The 21753-nt window shown below is 62.5% G+C and overlaps 4 protein-coding genes across 16 annotated transcripts; 2 read left to right on the plus strand and 2 right to left on the minus strand.

The window, feature by feature from the left end:
- Nucleotides 1-561: 561 nt before the first annotated feature.
- Nucleotides 562-4640, minus strand: CENPX (centromere protein X). Of its 5 annotated transcripts, none has more exons than XM_027081075.1 (5): nt 4482-4640; nt 1829-1880; nt 1470-1614; nt 1173-1261; nt 562-1078 (listed from the first exon to the last, which is right to left on the minus strand). In XM_027081075.1, exons 1-5 carry the CDS (start codon nt 4509-4511, stop codon nt 900-902), a joined length of 495 nt encoding a protein of 164 aa, XP_026936876.1. In that variant the 5' UTR covers nt 4512-4640; the 3' UTR covers nt 562-899. The 5 variants fall into 5 exon arrangements, with proteins under 5 accessions (XP_026936876.1, XP_026936875.1, XP_026936879.1 ...); XM_027081074.1 differs by lacking the exon at nt 4482-4640 and adding an exon at nt 4173-4313 and having other exon boundaries at nt 1829-1881; XM_027081078.1 differs by having other exon boundaries at nt 1038-1078; nt 1561-1614.
- Nucleotides 4641-4750: 110 nt separating this feature from the next.
- On the plus strand, nt 4751-12626 carry LRRC45 (leucine rich repeat containing 45). Of its 5 annotated transcripts, none has more exons than XM_027081057.1 (17): nt 4751-5426; nt 5907-5968; nt 6357-6427; nt 6706-6884; nt 7159-7287; nt 8130-8242; nt 8613-8671; nt 8963-9040; nt 9341-9476; nt 9579-9656; nt 9754-9865; nt 9951-10021; nt 10444-10536; nt 10646-10738; nt 11286-11459; nt 11544-11691; nt 11962-12626. In XM_027081057.1, the coding sequence occupies exons 1-17, from the start codon at nt 5207-5209 to the stop codon at nt 12156-12158; spliced, it is 2013 nt and encodes a 670-aa protein (XP_026936858.1). In that variant the 5' UTR covers nt 4751-5206; the 3' UTR covers nt 12159-12626. The 5 variants fall into 5 exon arrangements, with proteins under 5 accessions (XP_026936858.1, XP_026936856.1, XP_026936857.1 ...); XM_027081055.1 differs by having other exon boundaries at nt 4752-5426; nt 7147-7287; XM_027081056.1 differs by having other exon boundaries at nt 4752-5426; nt 7147-7287; nt 11289-11459.
- Nucleotides 12627-12760: 134 nt separating this feature from the next.
- On the plus strand, nt 12761-15803 carry RAC3 (Rac family small GTPase 3). 3 transcript variants are annotated; one of them, XM_027081068.1, is made up of 6 exons: nt 12761-13323; nt 13899-14008; nt 14171-14288; nt 14478-14540; nt 14974-15133; nt 15285-15803. In XM_027081068.1, exons 1-6 carry the CDS (start codon nt 13132-13134, stop codon nt 15413-15415), a joined length of 774 nt encoding a protein of 257 aa, XP_026936869.1. In that variant the 5' UTR covers nt 12761-13131; the 3' UTR covers nt 15416-15803. The 3 variants fall into 3 exon arrangements, with proteins under 3 accessions (XP_026936869.1, XP_026936870.1, XP_026936871.1); XM_027081069.1 differs by having other exon boundaries at nt 13061-13323; nt 13899-13970; XM_027081070.1 differs by having other exon boundaries at nt 13173-13323; nt 13899-13970; nt 14974-15137.
- Nucleotides 15804-17197: 1394 nt separating this feature from the next.
- On the minus strand, nt 17198-19183 carry DCXR (dicarbonyl and L-xylulose reductase). 3 transcript variants are annotated; one of them, XM_027081071.1, is made up of 8 exons: nt 19056-19183; nt 18875-18972; nt 18201-18355; nt 18061-18103; nt 17885-17984; nt 17727-17791; nt 17517-17634; nt 17198-17397 (listed from the first exon to the last, which is right to left on the minus strand). In XM_027081071.1, exons 1-8 carry the CDS (start codon nt 19105-19107, stop codon nt 17294-17296), a joined length of 735 nt encoding a protein of 244 aa, XP_026936872.1. In that variant the 5' UTR covers nt 19108-19183; the 3' UTR covers nt 17198-17293. The 3 variants fall into 3 exon arrangements, with proteins under 3 accessions (XP_026936872.1, XP_026936873.1, XP_026936874.1); XM_027081072.1 differs by having other exon boundaries at nt 17280-17397; nt 17757-17791; XM_027081073.1 differs by lacking the exons at nt 17198-17397; nt 17517-17634; nt 17727-17791; nt 17885-17984; nt 18061-18103 and having other exon boundaries at nt 18263-18427; nt 18514-18972.
- Between the last annotated feature and the right edge of the window lie 2570 nt (nt 19184-21753).

Raw genomic sequence — 21753 nt, forward strand, 5'->3', positions numbered from 1 at the left:
GAGGGCTGGCCCCCCACCCATGCCATCCTTGGGCATGGGGGTGGGGCTCCTGGGTGCCCGTGGCAGCAGGGGCAGACGTCCCTCCCCAGTGGAATAGGTCCTCCAGCTCTGTGAGAGTCCTGACCCCATGGTCACTGGGCCCAGGGCCCTCTGGGTGTTTCTGTCCTGGGCTGATGAGTCCCAGCAGCTTTCAGAACTGGTGGGAGGTGGGTACTGTGTTGCGGGGGGAGGGCAGCCAGGCCTCCCGACTGGGCTTCTAGCGGCTCCCAAGCAGCTCTGAGCTGCCTGGCCCTGTGGCCCTGGGACCGGTGGTCCTTCCCGCTGGCGTGGCTCCCCCTGCCCCACCAGCACCCCGGCCGGGCCGGTGGCACACCACACTCACGGCAGCCCTGTGGCAGAGGCACCGTCCCAGGCGAGCAGCCACACGTGCGAGGGCTCCGATTTCACAGCCTCTTGAGCCTGGCCCACAGCAGGGCACTCACACATGCTGTTTGTTATTCTGTCCTCTCCCAGCTTTGAAGCAACTTGACTTTGGGTGATTAATGGCAACAGGAGGCTGTGCCTGGGGAGGTGGCTCTGATTTACTGACGTTGCTTTGTGAGAACAAATATACAGCTCAGGCAAGCATCTTTTGAGGGGAATATCAGACGGCTAGAAGGTGACACACAAGCTTTGATGTCGGTGGCAGAACCACACCGTTCTGCTTGTTTGTGGAGGACACACAGGCTACCTGCTCAGGCAGGCGGGTCTCCCGCACCTGCTTCCCGGTGACCAAGTGCTTCTCCCACACCGGTGGGTGCTCGGCTGTCCTGAGGGCGGGGGGCGTGAGGGGAGGGCACCAACCCAGGTGCAGGACCCTCATCCTGTCAGTGACCCCTCTATCTGCTGCATCCCGGCCATCAGCAGCAGGCAGAGGGGATGACAGGGGGAAGAGAGTGGTGCTTTGCTGGCACCCGGCCAATCCTGGGAGCTGGAGGAGAACCTTGGGGGATCAGCAGCTCCTGTCCTGTCTGAAGCCAGAGGCCGTGACGTGGAGCGGTGGCCACAGTGAGGGTGGAAACCCCTAGAAGTCCAGAAGCTGTGGGGGAGAGGAGCGCTCAGAGCCTCGTGGATGTAGCCACCCCCCCACCCCCATCTCCTGGGCCAGGCCCTGTTCCTGGAGGTGCACCTACCAGCTGAGGCAGCACCTTCTCCAGCTGTTCCACGTCCACTTGGGCCAGGTCCTCTGCCTGGGCCTGCCGGACACTGCGGATGGCCGCTTCTGCCGTGATGCAGGAGGGAAGTGAGGCAGAGAAGGCTTGGGGGGCCTTGAACCCTAAACCCCGTGGGCCTCAGCCCTGGCTGCTGGCCCACCCCCGTGCCAGCCGACAGCTCAGAAGGCTGAGGTTGGGGCCTCTGAAACACGGAGCTTTTCAGGGACAGGGAGCTTAGGTGCTTGGGGAAAAACTGGAAAAATGTGTCTTGGTTACCCCACTGAAAAATAAAATGCAAAGCGGTCGTGAATGATCCGGACGGGCCTGGGTGGGATACTAGAGAACACTGCTGGGTCCCTCTGCTCACCCACAACGAAGATCTTGAGCAGCTCGGCCATGAGCTGCAGCGCGTCCCCGCTGACTGCAAGGTGAAGGGAGAAGGTTACAGACACACACCCTCTCCCTGCTGCCCCACTCTGCCCTCACTGCTGCTGACCTCACGCTCTTGCCGGTGACCTCAGCCCTCCGTCTGGCCCAGTCCTCTCTGAGGCTCTGGCCCCTGCAGAGGTGCAGTGCAGGGTCCCGGGTGCCCAGCAGTCCCCGGCCACCGCCCCCCCCCCCTCCCCTTCACACACCTTTGGTCTTGTCGTCTTTAAAATGCAAGTGCAGCAGCTTGCTCACCAGCTCCTGAGGGACGGAGGGGGCGTCAGTGAGCCACCGCCCCCGCCCCTCTGCTGCACACCCCTTAGGCATTTAGTTCTGGATGGGATGGGGTTGTAATTTCTGGCTGGAAATGCTGTCTGTGGGGCTCTCCCAGGGTGGGGAGATTAGGCAGTGGGGAGAAACCTCTCTGCCTCCAGGAGGACCAGAAATTAGATGCAAGTGGCAGACCGGTGGGAGCAGCCCAGGTGCCTGCCTGCTGCTCTCTGGGGCTCCAGTCCTCATGGTATCCAGAGCAGTCCTGTGCTCCTGCCCCCAGGGACGAGGTGCTCTCCCCACACTGGGCCCCTTTACAGGCCTGTCCACACCACCAATGCCGCCCAGCTTTGCCAGACCCTGCTCTGGGCACTGGGTCAGCTCCATCCCAGGTCCCTCCCTGGAGCCTACGACACGACACGACACGTGGAAAGGGATCTTCCTGTAATGGGGAAGGGCACTGTGGGAACCGCAGAGCTGGGGAGGGGCCAGGCTTCTCGGTCAATGGGCAGTCAAGGTAGGGGGCAGGGCCCAGACTATCTGCAGGACTTCCTGACCAATGAGGATGGGACAAGGGCGGGCCCAGGCCAAGACTCCTCAAGGGAGAGGCTTGAGCCCCAAAGTATGGCACCACTAAGCGGATATAGATTCTGGGGATCAGCATCTCAGGAGCTCAGCTTGGAACATGTTGCATGAGGGACACAGTGAGGTGTCCAAGCAGAGCAGCCATTGGGTGGCTGGAACTCAGAGATGGTTGAAGCTGGCGATGAGGATCTGGGAGGTGGCAGCACGTGGGTGGACCAAGGGAGGTTGCTGAGGGCAGGGACCAGCCAGAAGAGGCTGCGAATGAGGAGCCAGCAGAGCGCCAGGGGAGGCGGGAGGACAGCAGCAGTGGGTGCCCAGGAGAAACTGGGTGTCGTGCAGGGAAGGTGAGCTGGGGACCCACCAGACCTCTAGCCTTAGCCACGGAGATGGCACTGCCTCACCCAGTGCAGCTCAGCAAAGCTGGAGAGCAGAGTGGAGGGAGCGGACCCTGACGAAGCCCTGGCTCAGGAGGGTAAGAGCTCGTCACCAGTCACTTGGGGCAGCACCAAAGAAGCAGCCTCATCCTCCCAGCAGTGACCACGTGAGCTTGGCGCCACCTGCTGGCCCTCCTTGCTGTGTACCTGAAAGGTACCAGCAAAGGCACAGAAGGCTCTACTGCTCCGCCAGCTCCCAGACCCTGGGGAAGAGCTAAATCAACCAGGCTGCTGCTGGGGGGCAGCTGCATGGGGTTGCCGTGACAACTAAAGCAGTCAGCACCAGCTGGGAGCAGAGGTTCCCTAAACTTGCAGAGGGTAGGATGGGACCTGGGATGTGGTCAGCCTTTGCCCCACTGTGTGGGGGCACCACGACCCCTCCCCCTCCCCGGGGACAGCCCTGCTCATGGGTAATGACCATAACCCCAGCTCTGGCCAGAGCCCTCTGAGGGTGAGGGCTCCAGAGCTGTGCAGGACTGCATGAAGGAGGCCCAGCCCAGTGCTCCCCTCTGCAGCTATTACAGTGGAGGATTCCTACAACCCCCTGCCTCGGTGGTTTTCCCTTTGACACTATATACCCCTTGTAGGCCAGGGCAGAGTGACGATTCTGGGTGATAGAAAGAGAACACCCACTGGAGACTGGCTGGACAAGTACTCATGAGGGGCTGAGACTCTCCCTCCTGCCCACAAAGGCCTGATATCAAGGGCTCAATGTCACCTAACCTTAAGACAGAGCAACAATGTGAGACTCAGACCACTTACAGCCTGCGGGGTGTGGGAGGCAGCTGACCTCACCACCCACCCACCCAGAGCCCCATTTGCCAGGTGCAGAGCAAAGGGGCTGACTCTGGAGGCGGATGGCCTGGGTTTGACTCTAGTTCTGCCTCTTTCCCACTGGCAGGTGGGGGTAGTACCAGTACCCATCTCCTGTGGTGTTGAGCATTACACGGGCTAATCCATTTCAAGTGCATGTAACAGTGCCTGACTGTGCTGGGTGTGCTGCTAAGAAAAGCACTTGTAGAGCCACGTACACACCAGGCAACGAAGCCAGCCTGGCTCAAGTGAGACGCAAAGCACTGGGCTGGTGTGATAGGAAACAGGCCAAAAGGAAGCTTTAGAATACGCAGGCGCCGAGACTACCCGCGAGCTGGGCCGCACTGTGCTCTACGCTAAATTCTTTAGGGTGAGTCCTGCGGATCCCGGAGCCGCGGGGCGGGAGCCCAGGCTCCTCTCTGAGCCTCCCTTCATTTGTGCTGGCACTTACCCTGCCCGATTTCTGCAGACCCTCTCCCTCTTGCCGCAGACCAGGCTGCCTACCCAACCTTCCGCTACCCGGCCGCGGGATCCCATCCACGGAGGACGAAAGGTGTGCAGGACGAGGGTCATTGCCAGATTCTGGGAATGGGCTCACCCTATAAGGCACCCGACGGCAGCGCGGGGTCTGGCTCAGGATCCGCACGTGGGTCACTCAGGGGACCGGGCCGCAGCGTCCCCGCCGGACCCGCGCGTGCCCCCCGCCCCGGCGGCCTCGCCCCGCGCCCCCAGCCCGCCCCGCCAGCAGGCCCTCTCTCACTTTCCGGAAGCCGGCGCCGATTTCCTCCATGACCGCCACCAAGGTGCGCGCCCTCCGGAGCCCCGCCCCCGCGTCCCCAGCCAATGAACCTTGAGCGCGCCCTCCGGAGACCCTCCCTCGCGACTCCAACCAATCGACAAAGAGCGCGCCTTCTGGAGCCCCGCCCCCCGCCTCCAGCCAATGGACCCTCCGCGCGCGCCCGCTCCTTCGCCTTCACTAGCCCGCGGTGAGCGCCCCTCCTCCGCAAAGCCTCCTGGGAGTTGTAGTTTCCTCCAGGTCTTCCCGACGCTCCCTGCTCTTCCTGGATACTGAGGCGCGCGGCGGCCGTGACGAGCGAGCGGGGGGCCAGCGGCGCGAGGGCTGGGGCATCGGGCCCGGAGCCCAGGGGTACGGGCGACGTCCGGACGGACCGGCCCCGCCGCTGGAGGCCCCGCCCCCGAGGACGCCCCACCTCCTCGGTCCCAGGCTTCAGCGGTCCGCTGAGAATCACCCGCCCCTGCCCTCCTGGGGCCTCGCGCCTGTTGGACCAACTCAGTTTGCGCCTCTTTTCCTGGCTGCTGAAGACTTAGAGTCTTTGTGCCCCCACTGAGCTGCCGGGGGCTCTCTGAAGGCCCCCAGGGGAGAGGCCCTGCCGTACTGCCCTTCCCCGGCTTCCCGGTCCCAGCTGGCTCCTGGTGAGGCCTGTCTAGGCGCTTTCCGGGAAGCCCTTCCTGCACCCCAGGGACATGGAGGAGTTCCGGCGCACCTACAGCCGGCTGTGCAAGGAGAGTGGGGCCGAGCCCCAGGAGACTGTTCTGCAGCAAATGCACCAGCTGCCGCAGGGCCGGCTGGACCTGGCCACACAGAGCCTGACAGTGGACACCTGCAGGGCTCTGGGCAAGCTGCTACAGAAGGAGGCACTGCTGACGGAGCTCGTCCTGAGTGACTGCATGCTGAGTGAGGAAGGTGGGCACCAAGGGCCGGCGGCCCAGGGCAGCCCTTCCAACTTCAGTGTTGGGGCCGGGCTCCCCTGGCTTCTTTTTGCTCTGCTGCTTATTAGCTGCACGTGCCACAGTCCTTGGTGCTTAGCATCTCTAGCAGAGAACTCAGTCCCACCCGATCTCTTCTTTGTGAGGTTACTCCCTTTTACTGTCATAAAGCAGCAGCAGCGTCCTCTCTGGAAACCCGGGAGCAGAAGGCAGTTTCTCTTTGTAATGGGAAAGCCTTAGTGTCCCCTGACTTAGGAGAGTCCCTCTGTGCTGGTGAGCCACCCGACTCCACACCTGGCGGATGTTTCAAACCTGACACAGGAGTGGGGTGACTCCTTTTTGGCATGAACCTTGGCTGGTGGGGGCCACTGGGACAGCTGTCTCTCCCCTATGTGTGGGGAGCTGACCCAAGACGGAGACACCAGGGGTGGAGGGTGACTGCCCTGCTCTCTTACAGGGGCCGTGCTGCTGCTGCAGGGGCTGTGTGTCAACACCATCGTGCGGTTTCTGGATCTCAAGGTGGGTGGATCTGCACTCAGGGGCGTGCCACCTGAGAGCAGGAGTAGAGAAGATACAGGTGTCCTGGCGACCAGGGGTCTGCATGGTGGCCGGAGACTGTGTCTGTAAGCACTCTTAGCACACAGGCTCCGCACCATTTGCTCATAGTCTCACGCATGCATGTCGGTGTTCTGAGGGCAGGAACGTGAGTTCCAGAATGTTCTCACAAGCAAACTGAAATAGCCTGCATTAGGAGGCCACTGCGGGCAGGGAAAGCAGAATTTGAAAGGAGCCACACCTTCCGTTCGCCATGGCCTCCCCCACCGCCTGACGCCTGACGCCTGGCGAGGGTATTCAGAGCCCAGCTCAGGATGCCGGGGAGTGACTGGCTGGCCTCTTCCTGTCCTAGGGCAATAACCTTCGCGCCTCAGGGGCAGAGGCACTGGCAAAACTCCTCCGACAGAACAAGTCCATTCAGAGGTAGGGTGGCGGTCCCAGCCCCTGCTCTCCCCCGAGCCCCCGCTCTCTCTCTGCGTGGTTCTGGGTTGGCTCCAGCGGACACGGTTCTGCAACATGAGAGTTCACGCCTTCATGCCGGTCTTCCGTGGTGGGGAGTAGGCGGGTATGAGTTACTCATGCGCCTCCAGCCTTTCTGCCAGAGACACCCAAGCCTGTGCCCCTCCTCAAGCCCGCTGGACCCCATGGGAGCAGGATGGGAGCCTTCGGGGCCACGCACCTCACGTCCACCCTTCCTGCAGCCTAACCCTGGAGTGGAACAGCCTGGGCACGTGGGAAGAAGCCTTCGCGGCCTTCTGCGGGGCCCTGGCAGCCAATGGCGCCCTGCGGCAGCTGGACCTCCGCAACAACCAGATCAGCCACAAGGGTGCCGAGGAGCTGGCTCTGGCCCTGAAGAGCAACACCAGCCTCCAGCAGCTTGGTGAGGCCGCCAGCACTGGCCTCTTCGTCCTCAGACCGGGCCAGGAGGTCTTGGTCTGGGGGGGAAGGGGGAGGGGTTGCATCTCATCGCTTCCTCAGCCCTCCCACTGCTTCCTTTGTCCTCTCCCAGAAGGGTGGGGGTGGGAGAGGAGGGGCACGCTGAGCTGGGCTCCTGATCTGTGGCCGATCGCAGGGAGTACCAGTATTCCAGGCTGGGCCAGCCCTCCCACCCCCGCCCCGTGCTTTCCATCTGGCAACACCAGATTTCCCTCCAGACCTGCGCTGGAATCACATCGGCCTCCTGGGGGGCCGCGCCCTGGTAAACTGTCTCCCCAGCAACAGAACCCTGTGGAAGCTGGAGCTGGCTGGGAACAGCATCCCCGGTGACATCCTCAGAGCCGTGGGTACGGGCACATGGAGCCGCTGGTGGCTTGCACTGTTTGAAGCAGGACATAGAGCTGATTCCCTGTGTCAGAGACTCAGCCACTGAGGGAGGGGTGACTTGGGCCAGAACAAGTAAACACGGCATCACGATGGTAGCATGTTAAAAACAGAGGAAGTGAGAGCAGGCTCCAGGGAAGAAAAGGCAGCGGCAGGAGCCTGCAGAGTGCCGACTGCCTGGTGCTGCGCCTCACCCTCCTCGCACCACGGTCTCCGCCTGTCATGACCCTGACTCCTCAGCCCCAAGCCCACTGAGCACTCTGCCACTCCCCATGGCTCGTTGTCCCACCGGCAGCGCCAGCCACCCAAGGGCCCGAGCCTGGGTTGCAATCTAGTGTGGCATCACCACCTGCTGGGTCTGCCCAACGCATGTCCTCTCCCACTTCTTGGTTCTTGGGCCTGCCTCTGAGTCACGCCAGTTGGCACTGTGGCCACTTCGGGCTGGCCTCTCTCCAAATGCTGCCTGGACCTTTCCAGAGCATGGGAGCTGAGCACACCATTCACCTCTTAAACGTCACACGCTGGCCTTTGGCCTTTGGGGCGGAGCCCAAATGCCCACCTTTTCTGGCAGTTGAGCAGCCTCCCCACCTCTCCCCGTGTGCCTGTTCCCCCTCCCAGGCTCCTGGCTTCACTGTTGTCCCTACCCCCGCCCCCTCTGAGCCCCTCACTTGCTAGTGCACTGAGGGGTCTGATTTGTGGGGTGAGATACCACCTCGTGCAGTGTCTTCTGGGCATGGGGCTGGGCTGGCCGTTGGCCACTCCTGGGGCTCGGCCTCCCGGTAGACAACTTGGCTCTTTCCAACAGAGCAAGCCATGGATCACAACCAGGACCGGCAGACCGCCTTCCGGGAAAGCCAGGCCCGCGCCCACGTGCTCAGCAAGGAGGTGCGGCACCTCCGGGAAGAGAAGTCCAAACAGGTGAGGACAGTGCTGCCTCTGACTGCAGGGCCGCGCCCCGACCCCAGCCCCGCCCTGGCTGTATGGACAAAGGGCCCCCCTCAGCCCCCGTGCCATGGCCTTGTTCCTTCCTTCTGGGCCCTGGAGCCTCTCCAAGCAGCCAGTAGCCAGGCCTGGGAGGCAGCCTCTTGTTCTGATGCCCTCTGGCTGCGTGGGCGGGTAGGTGGGCTTCCCCTCTGGGCCTCCCTGCGTGGGAGCCACTCTCCCTTTGGATGAGGCTGAGCCCTTTCGTGTCCTGCCGCCTCAGTGGATGTCTGCCCTCCTGTCCGCTGACGGTGGGGAGTGGGCGGGCTCTGGGCCCTGACCGGGCTCTGGCTGGCTCTGTCCCCAGTTTCTGGACTTGATGGAGACGATCGACAGACAGAGAGAAGAGATGGTCAGGAGCAGCAAGTGAGTGTGGCCCCAGGGCCAGGGGGCAGGGAGGTGGTGCGCTGGGGGTACCCGGGCTTCGGGTCCTCACTCTGGCCTTGGAGTGACCTGACGTGAGCCTCGTCGCCTGCCCGTGAACAAGGTTGTGGGGTGTGTTTACTGAGGGAGTTGGCTGGAGGGTTAGAGGCTGCACCGCGACTTCCTCAGCCCACACCTGGAGGTGGCGTGAGTGTGAGGAGCAGCAGCTGCCGCAGGGAGGGGCCCAGAGGGCGCCAGGGTTTGGGTCTCTTGAACCCTCGTCTGTGCCCACAGGGCGTCGGCAGCACGCGTGGGGCAGCTTCAGGAAGCCCTGAACGAGAGGCATTCCATCATCAACGCTCTCAAGGCCAAGTAAGGAGGAGCAGAGGGTAGGACGCCAAGTAAGGAGGAGCAGAGAGTAGGACGGGGTTGTGCGGAGGCTTCAAAACACTTTAGAGACCTGCCCACAGGGCAGAGGAGGACTGTCCAGACAAGGACTCGAGTCCCCAGCGTACAAAGGAGGTGGAGGGACCGCTGGGATGGTAACCTGGGAACGCTTCTTGGAGGAGGTGGGCGCTAGCTGGGGTAATAGTCTGACAAGAGTGAGAACAGCAAGGACTTAGCAGAGTCTAGAGGAGGGATGGGGTGGGGCTAGCCCTTCCCTCCTTGCAGGCTGCAGATGACTGAGGCCGCCCTGGCTCTGTCAGAGCAGAAGGCCCAGGACTTGGGGGAGCTCCTGGCCACCACAGAGCAGGAACAGCGGAGCCTGGCACAGAGGCAGGCAAAGGAGCACAGGCTGGAGCAGCAGGTGGGCAGGGACGGCTGGATGGGCAGGTGGTTGGGTGTGGGGTAGGCAGGCGGTGCGTGGTGGCAGGTGTCCAGTGGTGCCCTTTCCCCATCTGACCCCCAGGAAGCTGCAGAGCGGGAGTCTAAGCTCCTCAGAGACTTGTCTGCTGCCAATGAAAAGAACTTGCTTTTGCAAAACCAGGTGTGGGGGCAGGGTGTGGGGGCAGGTCCCTGGAAGGCCTGGGGCAGGGCTTCAGGGAAGGGGCCAAAGCTTCCCTCCCTCAGTGCCGGTTTTCCAGGTGGACGAGTTGGAGCGGAAAGTGAAATCTCAGCAGGATCAGCTATTCCTGACCAGGCAGGAGCTGACCAACACGGCAGCTGAGCTGAAGATGCGGGCTGTCCAGGCTGAAGGTGGGCACACACAGGCCTGCCACTGGGTCCTGAGAACCAAGGCCCCCAGAGGAGTCCTACCCACGCTCTTCCCCTGTGCTTCCAGAACGCCTGGAACTGGAGAAGAAGAGGTCCCGGCAGAGCTTGGAGGACGCGGAACACCTGCGCTTCAAGGAGGTGCCTCATTAGTTGTGTCGTCTGGCCTTTGCTCTCTCTGCTTCATCGGGGCCTGCAGACACCTCGGTGTGGCATGGTGTCCCCAAGGCGCACTCCTGGCCAGGCTTCCCTCGACAACCTTGGGGTGCTGGTGGCATTTCTCCAACAGCCCTGGTAGATGTCAGACCCAGAATCTCCCCACCAGTTTCTAGAAGGGACCCTGACTGCTGGGGCCACAGCGCAGGCTGCCATGTGCTCTGTGCCACCTGGGGTGCAGCACTGGGACGTGCCGTCCATCCTCACTTCCTGTGAGGTCACTTGGGGCAGCCCTCACTCGGAAGTAACAGAGTCCCCAAGATTCACCTGCCCCCAGGGTGGGGGTCCCAGAGGGGAAGGCTGGGGAGCCAGCGTGCCAGCCCTGTCCCCACCCCACACCTGGGCAGGTGGAGCACATGACTCGCCACCTGGAGGAGAGCGAGAGGGCCATGCAGGAGAGGGTACAGAGGCTGGAGGCTGTGCGGCTGTCCCTGGAGGAGGTGAGCTGGGCGCCAGGCTCTGCTCTCCCCTAGGGAGGCTGGGTGTGGCCAGAAGGGGTCCCTGGGCAGGGGCAGAGGGCAGGCCCAGTGGTCACTGTCTGTGGTGTAGGAGCTGAGCCGGGCAAAGGCCGCGGCACTCAGTGAGCGCAGCCAAGCTGAGGAGGAGCTCATCAAGGCCAAGAACCAAGTCCGCCTGGAGGAGGTGAGCCCAGGGCCACGGTCCGCTGCTTGCAGCGCCCACTGGGGAGAGAGGTCTGAGGGGTTGGCATGAGCTGCCTGGGTTGCACAGCCCTTTGGGCTTAAGTGGGCCAGACCAAGGCTGTCTTCTGACTCTGTAGGGAGGGACAAGGGAACAGGAGGTCCAGGGGTGCAGAAAACTTAGACGAGGACACTCATCCCATCAGCACCATATCCAGCCCCCCCCACGCCCACGCAAAGAGCCAATGTCCTCCAGCCCCAAGGTGGGGAAGGAGTTTGGCCCAAATGTGCAGCCTGTGACCACATGGTGGAAGTAGGGGACCAGAGGCCAGAGGGCAGGATGGTGTCAGCCTGGGACATGGGGGAGGCTCCTCATTCAAGTTGAGCCCATTCGGAGCAACATATGCTATAACTTTAGTGACAAGGCAGTTTCCACATTGCAAACATACGCTCCTCTTTGTCTGAAGGTGGGGCTGGGGGGTTCACTCCTCTCGTGAGCTCAGGGCCACAGGCCAGAAAGCAGCTCACCAGCCCCTCTCCTGGGCCTGCAGCAGCAGCGCCTGGCTCACCTGGAGGAGAAGCTGCGGCTGCTGGCGCAGGCTCGGGACGAGGCTCAAAGCGCCTGCCTGCAGCAGAAGCAGGTGGTAGCCGATGCCCAGGCGCGGGCCAGCCAGCTTGGCCGGCAGGTGGAGGGCCTGAGGCGGCGCCTGGAGGAGCTGCAGCAGGTAGCCGGGACATCGAGGGCTCCCAGGGGTGCCCCTGTTGCCCCCAGCTGCCACCTCACCCCCCCCCACCTCCTTGCCTGGCAGGAGCTGAGCAACAAGGACCAAGAAAAGGCAGCTGAGGTGACAAGGGTGCGGCTGGAGCTGCAGGAGCAGAACGGCCGCCTGCAAGCCGAGCTGACAGCCCAGGAAGCGCTGAAGGAGAAGGCAGCGGCCCTGGAACGCCAGCTGAAAGGCGAGCTGAGCGCCACCCCCGCCCCCCTGTGGCTTCTCTGCAGGGCCTTCCTTACTGGGTCATCCCACAGGAGGAGGAGGAGGCTGGCCTGGAGAGCTGAGCTTGGCCTAGGTCTCAGCTCCAGGAGGTGCTGGTAGGGGAGGCTGGGTATGTGTGTGCCCAGGGGACCCCGAGCGAACCCCACCCTGCCGGCCCCCTGCGGACCTCTGGGTTGGCAGGAGCCCAGGCAGTCCCCAGAGCCCCTTCCTCACTGAGCTTCCTCCCTCGCAGTGATCGCAAGTGACCACCGGGAGGCACTGCTGGACAGGGAGAGCGAGAATGCCTCTCTCCGTGAAAAGCTTCGCCTGAAGCAGGCCGAGATTGCCCGGATCCGGGATGAGGAGGCCCAAAGGGCCAGCTTCCTGCAAAATGCTGTTCTGGCTTATGTGCAGGGGTCCCCCCTGAGGACCTTGAGCCCCCAAAAGTGAGGGGAGGCAGGGAAAGTCTGAAAGTGGCAGGAAGGTGGCATCTGTTGGACATCTTTGTCTCATGCCTGCCTCTCCCTTCTTTACAAGGGACAGGCCATGGGTAGGTCCGGGCTCTTTAGGCAGGGTCTACAGCCGGTGACTTGGAAAATCAGTGCTGGATGTGAGATGGATGTGAGAGCAGGACGGCTGCAGCTTACCACCAGAGTGCCCACCTGCGGGGGGTCCAGAACCTCGCTGGCCAAGGGGGCTGGAGAGGGCCCCAGCCCCATCCCCACTCCTTCATCCCAATCACAAGGAATGATGCGCCTGAGAACACAGACCCATGTTGGAAGGAGATCTGGGGGAGCAGGCCCGAGCTCTCCTGGCCCCACCCACCACAGTTCAGTCACCTTTCACAACCATGAGCTCCGCAGGCCCCAGCGCTCACTCCAGGGTGTTCTGAAATACAGACTTTTGCAATTTGTGATACATTTTGGCCCCAGTGCCTTTATCCAGTATCAGTCTTTTCTCCAAGCTTGGGCCCTTCAGGAAAGGCCCTCCAGGTGTGGCTGGGTCACCCTTCTAACTGCTACCAGGTAGGGATTGGTCCAGCTACTGCAGCAGACAGGTGGGGATGGGGGCAGCTCGGCAGGGGGCTGCCTGCCTCGTGGATCTCTAGTGACTGCAAACACCTGAGTTTTCACCAGCTGTCTCGTGGTTAGAGGGTGGGTGGGCCTCAGCCCCTCCCTCGGTGGGCCCGGGGAATCCTCTCCCTAGAAGAAACCTTGTGTGCACCGACCACAACCTGTTCAGGTGGGTGGGAGCAGCCTGTCTGCGCTGCCCTCGCCCCTTGGCGTGGGTCACAGGGGCTCTGGGGAGGGCCTGCCCAAGCTCGACACGGATTGCGGGGTGCCCTGTGACCCCGCCCCCCACCAGATTTCTCTGGAAGGCGCGTCGGCCCGGGTTCGGGGCGGGTCCGCGCCCCCCGCCCTCCATGCCGGCCGCGTTCGGCTGTCTCCGCGCCCGGCGCTCGGCGGCGCTCGGCTGTCTCCGGCCGCTCGGCTCGGCGCTCGGCTCGGGTCCGCGGCCGCTGCGGCGCCGGGCATTTCTCCGCAGCTCGGCTCGCGGCCGCGCCCGCCCGGCCCGCGCCCATGCAGGCCATCAAGTGCGTGGTGGTCGGCGACGGGTGAGTGCGCGAGGCGGAGGCCGCTCGGCCTGGCGCGCCAGGCGCGCCGGGAGGGGTTGGCCCCGGGGACCCTCCTGGGCAGGGCGCGGGGCTCCGGGGCGCGGCCGGGACGGAGGGTGCGGCGTGCGGTCCGGGGATCCCGGCTTGGGGTCCAGGCGGGGCGGCCCCGACCGGCCCGTGGGCGTTGGGGGACCGGGCAGCGGCGGGAGGACTTGGTGGGGCGGGGTCCCGGCTGGTCGCGGGGCGCAGGCCTCCAGCCCAGGCCCACCTGATGCTGCCGGCAGCCAGCGGCCCCTCCTGGCCTCCCGGTGGGTGGGGCCAGGCCTCTCACCTGGGCTTAACCCTCAGCCGGTGCCACCTTCCCGGCACCTGCCTGGGGCTCTGAGGCAGCTCGCTCCAGCCCTCACCCACCACTCTGCCACCCCGGAGGCCCTCCTGCCCTGGTCCTCTATCGCTGCGGATCTGCTGGGCAGACAACCCTGTTCCCACCCTGGGCACCGTGGGAGGGGCTGCCCTCGCTGGGCAGAGGGCTGAGGTGGGTCTGGGAGCAGCGTGGACTTGCCCTCTCTCCGCAGCGCCGTGGGGAAGACCTGCCTGCTGATCAGTTACACGACCAACGCCTTCCCTGGAGAGTACATCCCCACCGTGTGAGCAGGCGGGCGGGTCCAGAGCTGGCAAGGGGAGGGTATGGACGCCTGTGTGCGGGGCTCCCCTGGGCTTCGAGGTCGGGCCCAAGTAGCCCTGGTCTGGGTTCCGGGGTGAGGCGAGGTGCTGACAGAGCTCCAGGTCTGTGCAGGCCTGAGAACCCAGACACGGGGGGGAATCTCTCTCACTTTGTTTCCTGCAGTTTTGACAACTATTCTGCGAATGTGATGGTGGACGGGAAGCCTGTCAACCTGGGGCTGTGGGACACCGCTGGGCAGGAGGACTACGACCGGCTTCGGCCACTCTCCTACCCCCAAACTGTAGGGGACCACAGGGCTGCCTGCAGGGGCCGGGTGGCTCGGGTGGAGGCCCAGAAGGCCTGGTGTGCGTGCATGCGTGTGTGTGTGTGTGTGTGTGTTGGGGGGGTGAGCAGAGGCCATTCGGAGCCTCTTTGACCATTCCTACATGGTACCCTCTCTTCTTCCCTTCTTCTCTCCCTTTCTCCCAAGGACGTCTTTCTGATCTGCTTCTCCCTGGTGAGCCCAGCCTCCTTTGAGAATGTTCGAGCCAAGGTAGGAAAGGGCCAGAAGCAGAGTTGTGTTTCTGGGAGGGGAGGAAGCTGCCCAGAGGACTTGCCCTTAGAGGGCAGGGGTCTCTTGCTTGAGGGCCTTACAGAGACATATTGTCCTTTGGAGATTGCCGGGTGTGAGGTCTCATGGCCCAGAGGGTGATGAGGGGCCAGGGGTGGGGTAGGGGTGGTGAGTGAGGCTCTCAGAGAAGGAAGGGCCCTGACTGAGAGGACCTGATGGGCCTGGAAGCGTCTTGGCTAGGTATTTTTGTTCTTGGTCATTCCCCTACCAGACCCAGTGGTCGCCCCGTGAAACAAGAAGGGCTAAGTGTGGGTCTAGGCACAAGGAAGGGGCCTTTGGGAGCCATGGCCTGCTCTGGGCCAGGCTGAGGGCAAAGCTCTCGAGGGGTAGGGATCAGAGCCTCTCATCCCCACAGTGGTACCCAGAGGTTCGGCACCACTGCCCCCACACGCCCATCCTCCTGGTGGGCACCAAGCTGGACCTTCGTGACGATAAGGACACCATCGAGCGGCTACGGGATAAGAAGCTAGCGCCCATCACTTACCCCCAGGGCCTGGCCATGGCCCGGGAGATCGGTGAGTGGGCACGGACAGGCCTGCCGGTGCAGGGAGGAGAGGTTTGCTCTGGGGGGCACAGTGCTGCCCCCCGCTGCCCACCTGTGCTGCCCCCCGCTGCCTGCCTGTGCTGCCTGCCACCCTCACTCTTCTCTTTCTTTGCTGCCCCCAGGCTCTGTCAAGTACCTGGAGTGCTCAGCCCTGACCCAGCGGGGCCTGAAGACTGTGTTTGATGAGGCCATCCGGGCTGTGCTCTGCCCGCCTCCTGTGAAGAAGCCGGGGAAGAAGTGCACGGTCTTCTAGAGCCCTCACTTCTGGAGGAGCAGCCTCCAGCCGCCCGCGCCTGTATCTGTTGTGTTGAGATGTCTGGTGTCCCCGAGTCTGCTGTGGGGAAGTTTTGTGGGTGGGGAGGGGGAAGAATCACGGGGACGAGGCTGCTGCTCCTGGGGTGGTGCTGGGGCCATGGGGTCCTGTCCACTCTGCCTCCTCTACCTGGGGGTACAGCTCCAGCCTTCCCTGGCCCCCAGGGAGTCCGGAAGGGAGCAGGGTCTCCCTCAGGCTGCAGGGGCAGGTCCAGGGCAGCCCCAGGATGGGCTTCCCTGATGGGGGAGTTTGTGGGGTGGGTTCTGTCCTTGTGCCCCAGGATGGGGCAGCCCCTTTTTATTTTATACAATAAACCTTCTTCATCATCTCCTGCTGTCTTGCTACCTGCCCTGCTCCTGTCTCCCCCTGCCTGCTCCTGCACCCTGAGGGTGCCAGGCCCCCAACCCCCACCATCCACGGGTACAGAGCGGGTGAGCTTCACACACACACACACACACACACACACACACACACGCGCGCGCGCACCAGAGGAGAGGAGGAAAAGCTTGCTGAGCCCTCTCGGTCTCCAAAGGAGGGACCCAGATCAAAATGGGGGCAAGTGCATTTGGTCCCTTCTGGATGAAGAAAGCCCTTCTCACGCTGACTTCAGGCCTCTGGGAGGGCACAGCCAGGCGAGCAAGGGGCAGGATGGTCTGCAAGTCAGGCCCCATGGGGCCCTGTGGAGCCCAGGGCAAGGCCAGGGGACACTAGCTGAGTGTTCAGGAAGACAGACCGTCAAGAGGAAGGACGTCCAGGCAGAGGGACCCTGCAGCCGTGGAGGTAGAACAAACGTGGTGTGGAGAGGACAGGCGGGGTTGCAGGTGAGCCAACAGCCTGGCATCGCTGGGCAGACAAAGGCGGGAGGTGAGGGGCGGGCCTGGCCTGGAGCTAGGACTTCACCCCTGAGGCCGCAAGGCACTACTCTGGTGTGATGAGAAGCCACACTGCACCCCCGCAATGGTGTGTAGAGGGTGGACTGCTGAATTTCAGGAATTTTGCTAGCCAGTTTTTAAACAGCTATTGTTAATAATTATATAAACTTACATTAGTTGTATTAAAAAAAATGAAATTAACAAATACTCAAAACACATCACTTCCTAAATATTTTTGTACATATTACTATTATCTGTGCTATCGGGTGTAAGGCTTTTGTATCTGTGTGGTGGGGGACACGCATCTCTCCCCAGCTCCACCTCAAGGACAGTAAACAGGCGGGAGTATTTTACCATAGAAGTTGGCAAATCCTACAGCTGGAGCTTGTGCTCAGTACGTGGTGAATAACTCACAAAGCTGAGGGAATGAAAATTGAAAACCGTCATCTGATTCAGCAAAGAAGTCGCTCAAGTCATCAACAAAGTAATGAAATCCCAACACACAGCATCCTCAGTTCACGTTTGTCTTATGCATGGACTTCAGGAATGCCAACCAACACTCATGTTAAAAACACCACTGCTTCCATACCAGAGACCTCTGGACAGGGCCAAAGGCCATCCTCGGTCAAATTCACCACTCTCATTAGGAGCTGGCCTTCTGGAAGATTCTACCTCCCAGTCCTGCCAGGGACTTAGCCGGGCCTGAAAATCTCTCACAGGAGGGACAGGCTGCCACTGGCCCAGGATGTAAGTTGAATGGTTGCCTCTACCTGGGACTCATCCCCACACCCAGCCCTGAGCGCTACATCTTCCAGCCACTTGACTGCAGCCTAGGAATGAGTGTGCAGGCTGGGCAGAAGAATCATGTTTATTGGAGGGATGGGGAAGGGGGGTGGGGGTAAAAGTGGGCTCAGCATGGAACATGTGTGTGTGTGGGTGGAGGGGCTCAGGTAGCCAGGAAGCCTCCATCCACCGGCACAGTGGAGCCCGTGGTCATGCTGCTGCGGTCACTCAGCAGGAAGAGGATGGTGTCTACCACGTTCTCCACCTCTGTGGGCGGGGTGGGGTTCAGGATGTGGTTGAAATGAGCTGCCCTTCATCCTTCCCTCCCACCCCTCACCTGAGCAAGCCACTGATGCAACTCCCAGCTGGGCTCCCGCCTGACTCACCGGCAAACTTGCCAAGTGGGATGCGATCCAGCATGGTCTTGGCCTTCTGGGGGTCGCTCCAGTTGGCCTGGCCCATGGGTGTCATCACCACTGTGGGGTTGAGTGCATTCACACGGATCTGTACTGGAACAAGAAGGGGGTCAGCTGGGTGGGCTGAGGCTCTCTGGGCACGTGGGCTGGGTGATGGGAAGGCATCCCAGTGGGGCTCACCTGGTGTGGCCCAAGCTCCAGAGCCATTACCTTGGTCAGCATGTCCAAGGCACCCTTGGTGGAGCCTGTGAGGAGAGACAGCCTGTGTGGAGCCTAAGCTGGCTGCTCAGGCTGGGGGGTGGGGGGTGAGGGGCAGGGCACAGCCGGGGCTTGCTCACAGTAGACGCTGTGGTTAGTCAGTGCGCGCTGGGAGGCCTGGCTAGAGACATTCACGATGGACCCCGGGGCTCCCCGAGCTATTAAGCCTCGGGCCACGATCTGGAATTGCAGAGGAAGCATGAGGCAGAACTGGTGTCACCCCCCAGTTCCCACTCCGGCTCTGAAGGCAGCTCACCTGGGACACCTGGATGACAGCCCGAAGGTTCACGTCAAAAGACCTGGAAGTAGATGGATAGACCGTGGTCAGGGACTGGGACTGCTGCAGCAGGAGACAGCCCTTCCCCCCGGGAGTTCCTCCACCCCACCCTGGCTCACGTGTCACACGCCTCCTTGGTGACCTCCAGGAAGGGCTGCAGCAGCGCCACGGCAGCATTGTTCACCAGCAGGTCCACAGGGCCCACGCCGCCCAGCGCTCGCTCCGTGGCCTCCCAGTCACCCAGGTCCACACACACAGGCTCTACCCCTGGGCACTGTGTGTATTAGGTGGTAAGGGGGCACATCTACCAGAGGATCCATGCCCAAGGAAGGGTACATCTGGGCCTCTGGCATGCGAGGGAGAAGGGCTGGGTTTGCATGGCCTTTCAGTTAGACAGGGGGAGGGGTTAGGGGTTCCAGAGGAGCCAGTCACCTTCTTGGGGCTCAGAATCCCAGGCTGCTGCAGGTGGAGGGTAGTTAACTCGGCCTCTGGGCCACTGGGCAACTCGGGGCTTCGGGAACGGGAGCCTGGCCCCGCCTCCGGCCAGTCTATTTCCTCCCAGCGCCCGAACGCGTCTGGCCCCGGGCCTGCAAGGCAGCCATTTCTGCCTGCTCCTAAGCCCAGGGGGAGTCGTCGTTCTCCCAACCCGTCGGCCCCCAACAGAGGCCGTGCGCCCGGCGTGGGGGAGGGTGTGCAAGAGTCCTTGGCGATCCCTAGCGCCCGGCGGCCGCGTGTCCCGGCCCGCCCTCAGCCTCGCCCGCCGCCCGCTGGGCTGGGACAAGGCGACGCCTACCTCGCGGACCAGGCTGTCCAGGTCGGCCTGGGTCCGGCTCACAGCCACCACTTGTGCACCCGCCGCGTGCAGCGCCTGGACAGTGCTGCGCCCGATGCCTGCGAGGAGCGCGGCTCAGTGCGGGCGCCCCTCCCCGGCCACCCCCTCCCAGGCCCACCTTTGGCCGCCGCCCCGGGCCCACCTTTGCCCGCCCCAGTGACGAGCGCCCGGCGCCCCGCTAGGCTCAGCTCCATGAGGCTCGGACCGACCCTGTGCACTGCTGAGACCCAACTGCGTGCCTGGGTCCAGCTGCGCGCGACTGTCCGGGAGGGCACGGGGCGGGGCGGGACGCGGCGGGCCAATTGCAGGGCGGTGTCCTGGGGAGGGAGGGAATATTCAAATAGAGGCTTCCCCGCGGGGGCGATTGGCCGAAAGGAGTGGGCGAGGCCGGGGCGGGGCAGGCTGGGTCCCCGCTGGACTCTTGGGCGGGGTTTTTCAAACTGCCCTGTTGTGACCCTTCGAACCAGAGTGAAATAGGTTTAGCGGGCCCCGCTAGCATTTCCCCTGCCAAGATGATTATTACAAAAAAACAGATGTGGTAATTAATACGTGAAATTAATACGTAATTATACGTAGCTGTACGTGAAAGAGATCTCAGTCAGGGCTTTTTTTTTTTTTTTTTTTTTGCGGTACGCGGGCCTCTCACTGTTGTGGCCTCTCCCGTTGCGGAGCACAGGCTCTGGACGTGCAGGCTCAGCGGCCATGGCTCACGGGCCCAACCACTCCGCGGCATGTGGGATCCTCCTGGACCGGGGCACGAACCTGTGTCCCCTGTATCGGCAGGCGGACTCTCAACCACTGCGCCACCAGGGAAGCCCAACATTTTTTTCTTTTGTTTCTGAGAAGAAAAGTTTGGCAAAAAGGATCACATGCTCCCCTCCCCCAGACCTGGGAGTAGCTCACGCAGGCTCACTTGTGCTTAGAGGGAAAGGGTTTGGACAACCCAATAAGCCTGAAGAAGAGACCAAGGCCAGCAAAGGTGTGCTTTAGCCTCAAAGGGAGTTGAAACGCTGACTCACCCCACCAACCCACAGAAGGCCACGAGGACTTTAAAAACTTGGATAGGATGGGAAGGGATAGGCTTAGGGTCATGGGGTACCCAGTGGCCAGCAAGGGCAAGCATTGCTTCCTGCAGCTTTAGGGTCAGAGATATATGTGTGCTTACGTGTCCATGTGTGCCATTGGCTCCTCCTGTAAAAGCTACTTTGTTCTGTGGGTCATGGTGGGAAAGTCTAGAAACACTGCCCTTGAGGACCTTCTGTGGACAGGAGTAAGGAAGTGGTGATTGCAGGGCCTCTGGGTCACTGTGGCTTTGGGCCCAGAGAGGTGGACAGTCTGGAGGAGAGGGTGGCTGGGGACAGCAGGAGGCACAGGTTTGAGAAGCCCCTGGAGGATAGCCAAGTGAGTCCTCCCTACCAGATCTGGCACTGTGGTGCAGCCAACACCCTCTAGGCACTGGGCAAACTCTGCCTTCTGCTGCTAACCTTGGACCCTGCCGTCTGCCTGCCAGAAGCCAAGGGGAGGCGGGGAACAGCCCCCAGCCTGTCCTTCCTGAAAGGGACATCTGCTTAGGTCCCTTCACTGTCTTTACCTGGCCCCCAGAATGGTGTCCAAATCCTTTCACTTGCCCCGTGATCCTCGGTGGACCAGCTGGACTGAGCCAAGCCTGCTTTGGCACAAACGTTGCTCTGGGAGGCCCTGAGGCTGGCTAGAAGTGCCCTCAGCACTCCCCATCCCTGCAACGTGCCCTTTGCTCTCTCAGCCCAGTGGTACCATTGCCTGGAGGGCCCCACCCCAGCCCCTCATACCTTGCCCCCTTGCCCAGAGTTGGACACCGCACCAGTCCAGCTGACTGACCACCTCAGGCCTCATCACACCCACACTCAGAAGGCATGTGTCATGTGGAACCTGACCCAGGTAAGCACAGCTGAATCCCAACAGGGCCTGCAAAACCCTCTAGCTGCCCCAGCTGCAGGGCTGTTTTGTCTGGAGTCAGGCCAGGGACAGTAGGTAGAGCAGCAGCTGTGGACCCTTCCCCAGCAGGGGCTGCCCTCTCATGGGTGGTCTTGTGGGGGAAGGTGTGCCCCAAGGCGGAGCTGGTTGCTCAGGGTTGGATAAGCTATAATGGTCCAGCACCCCGCCCCTCACGCCGGGCGCTGAGCGCTCAGTCCCATCTTCCCTAGGGATAGCCTATGGTCCAGAGCATCTCCCCGCAGCTCCTCAGACCCTCTACCCTCTCTGGCCGGCGGTAGTGGGGGCGGGGTGGGGGGCATGCTGGGCTGAAGGGCGGAGCCAGAGCCTCAGGGAAGGAAAGGTGGCTGCACGCTGCCCTCTGCCCTCCGCCCAGAGAAGGTTGGGTGTTGCGGTAAGGGCGTGGACACGAGGAATCTTCTTGCAAGGAATCTCGGCCCTTCAGCTCAAAGGCAGGGTCAGCGGTGGAATCCGGCAGGCTTCGGATCTGCCCTCTCTTTACTTCTTCGAAGGTTAACCGGTGCCCCCCAGACCCTGATCCTCCCCTCCCCAGCCTCCCTTCATGCCCAGCCAGAGCCCTGGCACGGCTAGCTGCAGGAGAAAGGCCTCCATTTAATTAGGCAAATCCACTCCAGCACAGCTGAGGACACAGTGGGTGGGGACGACAGGGGCGGGGTCTCCTGGCACGTGAGTGTGGATGCGGGATGGGATGGTGGGGCGGAGCCGCGGCGTGGCGTGGAGGTGGGGCCAAGCCGCGGGGCGGGGGCAGTAGGCCGGGGCGTGGGCGTAGATGGGGCCAGGGGCGTGGTGGGCTGGTGGCCTTGGCGGTCTGGAGGCGGGGCGGTGGGGCGTGGAAGCGGGGCCGGGCG

Source organism: Aethalodelphis obliquidens, unplaced genomic scaffold (genome assembly GCF_003676395.1).
Source record: "Aethalodelphis obliquidens isolate GAN/ISIS:26980383/991018 unplaced genomic scaffold, ASM367639v1 scaffold44, whole genome shotgun sequence".
NCBI lineage: Eukaryota > Metazoa > Chordata > Mammalia > Artiodactyla > Delphinidae > Aethalodelphis > Aethalodelphis obliquidens.